This window comes from Triticum aestivum, chromosome 6D (genome assembly GCF_018294505.1).
Source record: "Triticum aestivum cultivar Chinese Spring chromosome 6D, IWGSC CS RefSeq v2.1, whole genome shotgun sequence".
Classification (NCBI taxonomy): domain Eukaryota; kingdom Viridiplantae; phylum Streptophyta; class Magnoliopsida; order Poales; family Poaceae; genus Triticum; species Triticum aestivum.
The window spans coordinates 9952791-9964302 of record NC_057811.1 but is presented as its reverse complement, the minus strand read 5'-3'; the positions used below and the strand labels follow the sequence as shown (position 1 = coordinate 9964302).

Below are 11512 nucleotides of genomic sequence, written 5' to 3'. Positions count from 1 at the left end.
CATCCGTCACCTTGTTAGTGGGATCACCCACTTTCAACGGTGCGGTAGATAGTTTAAGCCCTTCAATGAATTTGTTAAACATGCTTTAAACCTCGGTCGTCATGGAGGTTTTCAATGTGTCTAAAGCCACATTGAATTCCTCACGAGAGACCGCGGTTCCCCCATCGGCCGTAGACGAGAACAGATTCACACCGGAGTGCTCCTCCCCACCGTCTACGGTGTCAACCATACTCTTCGGACGGCAAAGTCCTTAATAAAGAGACAAGGCTCTGGTACCAGTTGAAAGGATCGATATAGTTGACTAGAGGGGGGGTGAATAGGCAACTAACAATTTTTAGCTTTTCTTTACCAAATTAAACTTTGCATCAAAGTAGGTTGTCTACTTATGCAACTAGATGAGCAATCTATATAATGCAATAGCAATAAGCACACAAGCAAGCAATGGATACAACGCAAATAAGCTTGCACAAGTAAAGGCACGAGATAACCAAGAGTGGAGCCGGTGAAGACGAGGATGTGTTATCGAAGTTCTTTCCTTTTGAAGGGAAGTACGTCTCCGTTAGAGAGGTGTGGAGGCACAATGCTCCCCAAGAAGCCACTAGGGCCACCGTATTTTCCTCACGCCCTCACACAATGCGAGCTGCCGTGATTCCACTATTGGTGCCTTTGAAGGCGGCGACCGAACCTTTACAAACAAGGTTGGGGCAATCTCCACAACTTAATTGGAGGCTCCCAACGACACCACAAAGCTTCACCACAATGGATTATGGCTCCGCGGTGACCTCAACCGTCTAGGGTGCTCAAACACCCAAGAGTAACAAGATCCGCTAGGGATTAGCGGGGGGAATCAAATTTCTCTTGGTGGAAGTGTAGATCGGGGCCTTCTCACCCAATCCCGAGCAAATCAACAAGTTTGATTGGCTAGGGAGGGAGATCGGGCGAAAATGGAGCTTAGAGCAACAATAGAGCTTTTGGGGGAAGAGGTAGGTCAACTTTGGGGAAGAAGACCTCCTTATATAGTGGGGGAACAATCCAACCGTTACCCCCCCCCCCCCACAACAGCCCCGCAAAGGGCGGTACTACCGCTCCCCCGGGCGGTACTACCGTGGAGTCTGGAGGGCAGAAGAGTGACAGACCCGAGCGGTACTGCCGCGGTGGTTGGGCGGTACTACCGCTCATGAGCGGTACTGCCGCCCTAGTACCGCTGCGAAGTACCGCACTATCCGACACGAAAAATGACCCCTCGAGTCGACGCGGTAGGGGCCTGGTACCGTAGCGGTACTACTGCTGAGGACCCACCAGCGGTACTACCGCTGGGACCAGACTCAGCCCAAAGAGAAAAGAAGAAAACTCAAATGAAGCAGAAAGGCTCAGAGGGTGTAAAGAGGATGTGTACGTGTTAATTCCACCCTAGCCTTACCAAAACGAACCCCCTCTTGCCCAAAGAGAAAGGAAGAAAACTCCAATGAAGCAGAAAACACACCTGATTTCGCAAGAGAAGTAACAAGATACAATTTCGTTGTCATCTCATAAGCTAACAAATTGAGAACAGAAGTTTTGGATTATGAAGCACATACATGCCTGAATGAAAACACGAGTTCTGAAGCACACAAGCCGTGGAAGCAAAAGATAGCATGCACAAAAATTAAAAAATATGCAGAATAGATTTAGCAATCTTCTCATGACAGAAAATTTCAGATTCGTTGCCATCCAGTAATATGCCCCATTTTGGGAGCGTATGGAGAAAACATAGTATACTATCTTCATAACGGTCAGTAGTAGAAGCTCGGCATAGTTCTGAAGATATATTTTTTCAACACTAAAAGATAAATCCCATATAATGGAAGCCAGTTTGCATTTGTTATTGCCTAAAGTAACTCTGGTTTGATATAGCATAGACTACAAATGTAACACCTGAGATCATCTAGGCAGACTGGATACCACGCTGAACCAAGAGTACATACTCTAGCCATTTGCTGGGCATAAATCATGACATAACAATGTAGATTCATTCACTGAAAGAAAGACTGAGGATTGCATTGAAAACTGCAATGGCTATCGAGAACAGATGCAGAGTGTGCAGATATACTCATCAATGATACTTGAAGATTTGCTGAATACTACAAAACATCACGTTCTTACCGTATTAGCATTAATGACCAACTTTGTTTTAAGATTCTTGTTCATTTTTCAGCTCTGATTCGAGTAAAACAAACATGGCTGTAGCATTTAAGCAGTTACTATAGATAGCTTCACTTGGGTGGCTCAAAGGTTCAGAGTTAACTAATCAGATCAGATTCAGATTCAGAGCACACACACTAATTGATTGTTTACATGCATGGATCTTTCAATTGGTTACGTCCAACATGTCTTAAGCAAAAATGCACGAAGCTCAATCTACAAATTAACCAAAGCACGAATGTTGGTGGTTCATTCAACTTGTTTATTTGTTCAGGTTGGCTCAGTTGAGCTGACGAATCCAGCAGGCAGGCTGCAGCTACGCACGTGCCACCTTGCGTACTAACAATCTCTAGGACAATACTAGAAAGAAGGTTTACTGAAATTGAAAAATTCAAAAGGACAAAAATAGGGGCTTCTTCACGCAAGGCGTCAAGTCCACAAATACCTTCAGAATCACATATACGATAGCAGAGTCCGAGCGCCCTGCTTTGTCGATCTCCTGGAAGAACAAAAAGGGAACCATGCATCTGCATCCAGTTTCAGCACATCTTCTGAAAGAAAGAACGCGCCATCTACATTCAGTAAATCAGTATGCTCCTATAATTCCACAAGCTAGGCACCAGAGAAGGGACACACGACAGATGTTCATTTCAAATCAGATCTCTTTGCGATTAATCTCCTTTGTGTTACTGCAAGCACACAGTTGAGATCTCATTTCTTCCAACTTCTAAAGCCTAACATCAGGAACAGACAAATATGGACATCCCCACCACAGCTTGGGTCTTAATTTGAGGTACACAACATGTATACTATTCCTATGTTCTAAGTTCTGCAAGATCTATAATTATGCAATATCTAGACTTAGATTTAACTAAACAGGCGACGAAGAGATGACATTTGGTATAAATGAGAAAATTAGTGGTATAATCTCTTAGATGAGGTGACAGTCTTCATTCTTTCAGAGCCGAAAAAAATGAAACATGCTAGGTGTTCATTCTCTTTTCTCCAATGCCAGCATACACGTCTTTAGAAGAAATCATAGCTGACACAACAAAAGAAAATATAAAAGATCATCCAAAAAAAGCAAATACTGATATGGAATACAGATGCCTAAGCATCTATGTACATAGTGCTAATATGGAATAAAATTAGTAAAAAGGTACGACAGATAAATGACATAACCGATTTTAAGATTAACTTAACAAAAGTTCTGTTATATGAAATGCCCTCTGCTTTTGAGAAATTTGCCTCTGTAGCACAAATACTAGGGCCTCCAAAATGCCCGTTACATAGTTCTACATGGATAAGTCGATAACAAAAATGCTACTAGCCAACTAATGCACTATTCAGTTCTGACATCAGAAGCCATATGAAAAATATCAACTAGTAGGCCATCAATCAAAGAATATAAGGGGAAAAACTGATACAAACTACTGAGTAGTGCACAATGACTTGCTTTCACAACAGTTTTATAAGCAAAGCTACTGCTGGATGAACGAAGATTTTCATCTTAGAAGAACTAGAGCAAGCAACCAACATACTAGATCCAAACTGCATCCTTGGGAGTGACAAACATACTTTCATCCGGAGAAAATTTAAAAGTCCATGTCATCTTTGGCCAAAATGAGAACCTTCTTCGATGAAAAGATAGATTGAGGTGCACCTGAAAATGCTATGGTCATTTGAGAACATTTGCAGAATGTCCTGCTCTCACTCTCTTTAATTCCATTAGTTCTTAGAGACTTTTTTTAGCTCCATGAAACCACTTCTCCACTCTTGGACGCCGTCCATTTCAAACGTAATTTTGTGGGGATATGTGTCAGACAGTGCTTAGTACTCCCTGTGTAAAGAAATATAAGAGCGTTTAGATCACTAAAGTAGCGATCTAAACGCTCTTATATTTGTTTACGGGGGGAGTACTTTGCAGTGCTTTTTCTGACATGGTTCCTGTCTTGAGGTGGAAATGAAGGGTATCCGTGGCTGGAGCAGCCGCTCCATGGTTTTCACAAAGATTCCCGTAAATCCAATATGTACGTCAAAGCAGTAGTACCATGCTTTCTTCTCTAATTGAATGTCATAATGAGAATTCCAATACTCTCAAATCAAATTGCCAATTTCATCCTAGACTAGCACCATCAAATCAGCATGTAACAAACATACTATAGATTATCAATAGCAGACAGCTACAATTCAGTTAGGCCAATAACACCAAATCAGGAATGAATAGCATAACGCAGAATGTAAGAAATTTGTTGTGCCGTACTGTTACCATTTTTCATGTAAATTTGAATCTAGTTGACACCTCCCCTCTGCAAGCGGCATCATAGTCTTCAGCAAGGTATGGTGCAACTTCCTTGTGAGGGCATATGTACTTGTCCACGAATACTTTCTCCATCACCATGACTGCAGAATAGTAGCTCCGGTTGTGATCCAGCAGTCCATTTTCCTTAAGAAACTTTACAACATAGTACCGGGGTATGATCCGGCCCTCCAGGCTGTACGTGAGCAATGCCGGATGATGAGCAATGTATGCTGGCTCAAACCCCACCTCAGAGATTAGGAACTCTGACCTGCTCTCCAGCATCTGGTTAGACCTCACCAGCACAATTGGAAGCTTGGACAAAGCAATGCCCACCTCGGCATCAGACCACCTGAACGTCTTCTTCAAGTGCTCCACTTTGGCGGCGATTTTCTCCTTGCTAAGGAATGCAACAGCCCGCAACGCGTGCCTGAACATCCGAGAGACACAGGGCACACCAATACCTTGGGCGCGTGCCACCATTTCCCACACGCACTCTACGTTTGAGGCGAGCAGCCATGGCTCGGCGATGCACAACTTGGCAATGTCACAGTCACCTAGCCCGCACTCTCGCAGGAACGCAACATTGGGCTTGACCACTGTATCAATGTTGGCTGAGAGAAGGCATGAGCCGCGCCTGAGAGCAGGGAGGAGGTTCTCAAAGGAGCCGAAGAGGTGCAGGAAGTACTGCAGATTTGAGACCATGGATCTACATCGGAATTTGTCACGGGAGAGCGAGACGAGGTGCGCGATGTCAGAACGTGACAGGCCGAGGCCGGTGAGCCCAGCGACGACGGGGGCCAGGGTTCTCTCCACTTTGGCGCAGAGGAACTGCGGGTCCTTGGCGACGAGGGCGGCGACGTCGGCGCCGGAGAGGCCGAGGCCGGTGAGGAAGGCGAGGACGGCGTCGGGATTGGCGGGGGACTTGAGGTGGGAGAGCTTGGCGGAGGCCTTGAGGGCCTGGGGTCGGGTGAGGCCGCAGGTGGCGACGAGATACTCCTCCACGGCGAAGCTAGGGTTCGGGGAGACGGCGGAGAAGAGGCGGCTGAGGTGGGAGATGGGAGAGGCGGGGGAAGACGAGAGGAGCTGGGAGAGGACGGTGTGGCGGAGCCGGAGCATGGCGGCGCCGCCGCTTTGGAGGAGATCGACGGGGCGGCGGCGGCGGCGAGGGAATGGGGAAGTGATGTTGCGTGGGTCTGATCTGATCTTCTGGTCTGAGGCCGGTGAGCTCCTTTCCCTCGAAAAAAGAAAGAAAAGAAAAACAGGTGGGCTCCCACCCGTCAGTCTCATGCCACGTCATGTTTTATTGCTTCTTTCTTTTTATCGCTTCGTTCAAGAATGAGGAAAATAAGTTGGAGAACATAACAACATGATAAATATGACAAGGAGATTATCGAGTTCAGAATACTCCAACATCCAAGTTCATAATCGAAACTCGTCAAATGAATCAAAATTACGGATACTGACACATTCACCTAAAAAAACAGTGTGGATAATATAGAGGAATCACTGGATACCGATAAATTATTTCCAACAGCGACAAACATGATAGCCTTGTCACCTCTTTGTGCATATAAATTGGATCTCTCGAATGCCTATGATCGTGTCGGTTGAGACTTTTTGGAAGGTGCTTTAGTTAAATGGGGTTTTTCCGCATGGTGGATTTCTCTTGTTATGGCTTGTGTGAGATCTGTAAAGTATTCAGTAAAAATCAATGGGAAGATATTGAATTCCTTCATACCTAAAAGGGGTCTTCGCCAAGGTGATCCCTTGTCACCTTTCTTATTCCTATTTGTTGTTGATGCCTTATCTGCTTTGGTACATAAGTCTGTGGAGAAGGAGGGCTTCAAGGGTGTGGCAATATGTCGAAGGGCGCCCACTATCACCCATTTATTATTTGCAGATGATTCCCTTTTATATTTTGAAGCCTCACAACATCATGCAATGTTAGTTAAAGGTTTGTTGAACACTTATTCTTCATCGACAGGGCAACTCATAAACCCCTCAAAGTGATTCATCCTCTTTTCTGACAATTGTCCTGGTGCGGTGGTGGAGAACGTGAAAGGAATTCTTGACATATCTCAACAAGTGTTTGACCCCAAAAATTTGGGACTACCGGTTCCAGATGGGAAAATGAATAAAGGTATGTTTGAAACAGTTCAGGCGAGTCTAAGCAAAGAGGCTAGTTGATTGGAGTGAGCAATACATGTCAGTTGGCAACAAGGAGTTATTAATTAAAGCAGTTGCACAGGCTATTCCCACATATGTAATGAGTATGTTCTAGTTGCCGGCATCGGTTTGTAATGATCTCACACGAATGATGCGGCAGTATTGGTGGGGGTGGAAAAAGGGAAAAGAAAGATTGTCCTCCTCCTCGGGATACTCCAACTCTGAGTCTGTCTCCGAGGGTTCTTTCCATGACCTCGATAAAGTTAGGGTCATCGGAAGTGTAGGGGCAGGAGGGCTACATCAGCGCACCTGAACCCTCGCTTGACATTCCTAGAAGTCATGGCAAAAGAATATTTTATGCTCCAAAAATGCTAGCTTTGAAAACATTTTGGAGTGTTGATTTTGTTTTTTTGCCATCACTTGCACAAAAGTTATTTCATGCTGAAATTTGTCAGGCATACAAAACATCTGTCAAAGTATACAAAAAAAAAAGGATTTGTGGTAGATCTTTTTACTATTATTTTCGATTTTACTGTTGATCAATGAGCATTTGAGCTCGGAATCAGAAAAGGAGTTCCGGTTGCATTGTTTCTTCATGAGAAAAAAAAATGTGAGCATGTACCCAATTACAGTGAGTCAAATAAGAGCAGCGACGAGCTGTTGTATGTATCATGGGGGCAACAGAAAAGAAAAGTGGAGCCCGTCACAGACCACTCCAGGCAAGATTTTGGTTATTCAACGGCCAACACACTCCCACCTAAAGTAAATTATCTGAACATATATATTGGGTGCCATCTTCTCAGCTCAAAATTAAACTGCTCTCAATAATCCGCAAGCAAATCAAAATCAAAATCAAAATCAAAATCGAAAACTTTGGAAGTCTGGCTGGCTGACTGCACTGTGCCCTGGACTGAAGCTGACCCTCTGCCTAGTTTTAGGTGCCATGCGCGTGTGCATCCAGTTTCAGATCATCCTCTCCTGGTAGAAAGGAAGCGACATCCACATTCAGCAAATCGAAAACTTTTGAGTAAGCACACTGAATAAATATACATGCCCATGGACCCGCTTGCTCCAAGAGCTTATCGAGATGATAAACCAGCATGCTACTGCTACCCCATGACCATGAGATACATCTTTATCTTCATTTCAGACAGTGTAAAACCCACAAGTAGTACTAGGGGTGGGGGCACTTGGCTAAATATGGCAATGGCACAGAATATAAGAAGAGCCTGCATCTGACTTCGAGATGGGATATTTTCCCCGAAACGAACATCGGATTCAAAATCCTCTTACAAGATGAAAACAGCTTAGTTAATGCCATCTCTGGACCGTTTGTATCCTATTACCAAGAATTCAAATGAGAGTCAGATGTGCAAAGGTTACCCAAATAGTCAAAATCATCCCATAAATGGTGCTACGAAAATGACAGGTCTAATTTATGTTACTCAACGGAAGAAGGAAAAGTAAGTTTTGCAAGGTTCCACCGTCTCATATTGCCAGAAGACGAGTTAGACATTCAGCTACCTCATAATACCAATCTATAATTTGAGATACTACTGGGTATAAGCCAACTCAGTAATCTTTTGAATCCTTGAAAGGAACCATTTTAAATTGTAGCCCAAACGAGGACCATGAAACAGGTTGAAACCAGTAACCGGTAGGTGCAGGTAATAGTTCAGTTCAGAAACCAGTACAGTTCAACGGAGGGGAAATGTAGAATCAGAACCTATGACATGGCCAGGCAATAATACCAAACATAATTATGAAAAAGCAAGTCTACTGCATGCGTCACAACCGTTCAGAAATGGTAATCGTATCAAAAGTATTAGTTTGCTTGCACTATATGACATCATCACAACACAAGGGTGGTTAAGTCAAACATGCATTATGAGCAAAGGGGAACATGCTTACAGGCACACAATAGAACGGTAATATAAGTACAACTATGACTGCAACAAAATGAAGCATGAAACAAAGAAAGTACCTCTTGTGATGAGTCAGACCCAAAAGGTGCGAGTACTTTCCCATTTTGCTGACACAGTATCTTCAACAGGGAGATAAGCAACTTGTGGTATTCACTCGTGGAAGATTCATACCATGTAGTCATCTCATCGAGCCCCTTTGTTTACATTCTTTGATGTAACACTTCCACCAACAAGAGGACCAGGAAGTAACTAAGTGCACTACTCTCAGTGGTCCTTGAAGCAAATAAAGAGAAAAAGACAACTAAAGTGTTAACTGCAACGGCAACCTGATAACTCCAGGAGTTCATGTTTACACTGTATGTGTGGATACATTGGGGTTTACTTGTGTGGCATAAAATGGACCCAGTGTCTCTCGAACTTCAGTCCTAACAGTCATCTAGATATATAATACATTTAACATTATAATTAATATTGTGAAGGAAACAACATGGCCTATCTTTTTGTGCTTGATAAAGCTTAAGTAATACAAGGCTTTCAAAAGGTGATAAATTTTTTGAAGTAGCCGTAAAACTGCCAAGTACTTTCAGAACATGAACAACATTATTCAATTTCGAGATCAGATGTCCCTAGAAAAATTTAAGCCAATAGGCCATCCAAAAACATAGAGCGAGAAAAAAAAAGGTGATACAAAGTACTAGTAGTAAACAATGACCTGCTTTCTTGTACAGTAAATATCTTATAAACAGAGCAACTGCAGGGAAACGAAGACTTTCAGCTTAGAAGAACTAAGAGGAAGGAACCAACAGAGTAGTTCAAAACTACATCCTCGGCAGTAATCTACACATTGTGGCCATCAACAACTCCACAATTGTTTCCGCCATCCAAATGGAAATTTTGAGACTTCAATTAATAATGAACAAAATGGGAACATTTTTCATGGAAAGGTAGTTGAAGATTCGCACTGAAAACTGCAATGGTCGTTGAGAACATAACGACATACTCTATCGCTGATATTTGAAACCATTTGCAGAAATGCCCTGATCTCACACACTCTTGGTTCCATTATGTGTGCCAATATGATATGAGGAGACATGTTCACCATAGTGCGATGCTTCCTTCTCTACTGGAATGGTGTGATAGACATAGAAAGAAGTCACAATCAAATTATCAGTTTCATATGGAATTAGCGACACTAAATTGACATGTACCAGACATACTAGAGCAGACAACAAACATCCAATTAGGCAAATAACACCGAAACAGAAATTACTAGCTCACTGCACAGAGCGTAAACTTTGTTGCGTCATACACAGTTACCAATTCTCATAGCCCGCTCTTGGTTTATGTAAATCTGAAACTGGAAGGCACTTCCCCTCTGCAAGCTGCTGCATAGTCTTCAGCAAGGTGTGGTGCAGCTTCCTTGTGAGGGCATATGAACTTCTCCACAAATTCTTTCTCACTGATCATGACTGCTCTATAATAGTCCCGGCCGCGATCCAGCAATCCGCTTTCCTTGAGAAACTTTACGACGTAGTGCCGGGGTCTGAGTCGGACTTCCAGGCTGTACGTGAGCAATGCCGGACGATGAGCAATGTATGTCGGTTCCAGCCCGACCTCAGAGATGAGGAACTCTGACTTGCTCTGCAGCATCTGGTTAGACCTTATCAGCACAGATGGATGCTTGGAGACAACAACGCCGACCTCAGCATCTGACCACATAAATGTCTTCTTCAAGTGCTCCACTTGGTTGGCGATCTTCTCCTTGCTGAGGCGCGCAACAGCATGCAACGCGTGTCTGAACATCTTACAGCCACGAGGCACACCAATACCTTCAGCGTGTGCCGCCATTGCCCGGATGCGCTCCATGCTGGAGGGGAGCAGCCATGGCTGAACGATGCACAACTTGACAATGTCGCAATCACTTAGCCCGCACTCCCGAAGGAAGGCGGCATTGGGCTTGACCACCCGCTCGAGGTCGGCCGAGAGAATGCCAGCGCCGCGCTTGAGCACCCGGAAGAGGTCCTCGGAGGAGTCGAAGAGAGGCAGGTAGTAGTGCAGCTTGGAGAGGATGGATCTACTGCGGAAGCGGGCGCGACTGAGCGAGACTAGGCGGGCGATCTCAGAATGCGACAGACCGAGAGCGGTGAGCCCGATGACGATGGGGGCCAGAGTTTTCTCCACTTTGGCGCAGAGGAACAGCGGGTCGTTGACTACGAGGGCGGCGACGTCGGCGGCGGAGAGGCCGAGGCCGGCGAGGAAGGCGAGGACGGCGTCGGGCTTGGAAGGGGACTTGAGGTGGGAGAGCTTGGCCGAGGCCTTGAGGGCCTGGGGTCGGGTGAGGCCGCAGGTGGAGACGAGGTAGTCCTCCACCGCGAAGCTAGGGTTCGGGGAGACGGCGGGCGCGGCGGCGGAGATGAGGCGGCTGAGGTGGGAGATGGGAGAGGCGGGGGAAGACGAGAGGATCTGGGAGAGGAGGCTGCGACGGAGCCGGAGCATGGCGCCGCGGCGGCGCGGTGGCGCCGGCGGCGAGGGAATGGGGAACGACGGCCGGGGGCGAATGCGAGAGCCAGAGGATTTGCGTGGTCTCTTCTTTTTTCCTTTTTTTTTTTTGAGAGAGAAGAATGGTCTGGTCTGGTCTTGTTCGACCTTGATGCTGACAAGGTGACCCCACGCGCTGATGGGCTGGGCTGGGCTGGGCTGCAGTGAATAGTTTTTGGTTCTCCTAAAAAAGACAACTACCCGTCAAAAAAAAAGACAACTGAATTTATTCTTTGTTTCTCTTTCAATGACACAAAAACTGATGCACTTCCATCCGTGGAATCAAGATTTTAAGAGTTCTTTGCCCTGAATTCGACCTGAATGTGAATTTTACAAGACCACCCTCTAGTACTTTCTTGCCGCATTGTTTCAAGAACTAGGTACGATTCCTATTCGCCTC

General features: G+C 45.1%; 2 protein-coding genes across 3 annotated transcripts; both read right to left on the bottom strand.

Moving 5' to 3' along the window:
• Positions 1 to 2823: 2823 nt before the first annotated feature.
• Positions 2824 to 5698, bottom strand: LOC123143031 (uncharacterized). 2 transcript variants are annotated; one of them, XM_044561793.1, is made up of 2 exons: positions 4451 to 5698; positions 2824 to 3223 (listed from the first exon to the last, which is right to left on the bottom strand). In XM_044561793.1, exon 1 carries the CDS (start codon positions 5597 to 5599, stop codon positions 4457 to 4459), a length of 1143 nt encoding a protein of 380 aa, XP_044417728.1. In that variant the 5' UTR covers positions 5600 to 5698; the 3' UTR covers positions 2824 to 3223; positions 4451 to 4456. The 2 variants fall into 2 exon arrangements, with proteins under 2 accessions (XP_044417728.1, XP_044417729.1); XM_044561794.1 differs by having other exon boundaries at positions 2824 to 4676; positions 4752 to 5698.
• Positions 5699 to 9724: 4026 nt separating this feature from the next.
• LOC123143030 (uncharacterized) lies at positions 9725 to 11188 on the bottom strand. The gene has a single exon (XM_044561792.1). It carries the CDS (start codon positions 11068 to 11070, stop codon positions 9916 to 9918), a length of 1155 nt encoding a protein of 384 aa, XP_044417727.1. The 5' UTR covers positions 11071 to 11188; the 3' UTR covers positions 9725 to 9915.
• Positions 11189 to 11512: the final 324 nt, after the last annotated feature.

What these genes read in the sequence shown, in the direction of transcription:
- LOC123143030 (XM_044561792.1), bottom strand. Translation starts at nt 11,070, where the DNA reads ATGCTCCGGCTCCGTCGCAGCCTCCTCTCCCAGATCCTCTCGTCTTCC.
- LOC123143031 (XM_044561793.1), bottom strand. Translation starts at nt 5,599, where the DNA reads ATGCTCCGGCTCCGCCACACCGTCCTCTCCCAGCTCCTCTCGTCTTCC.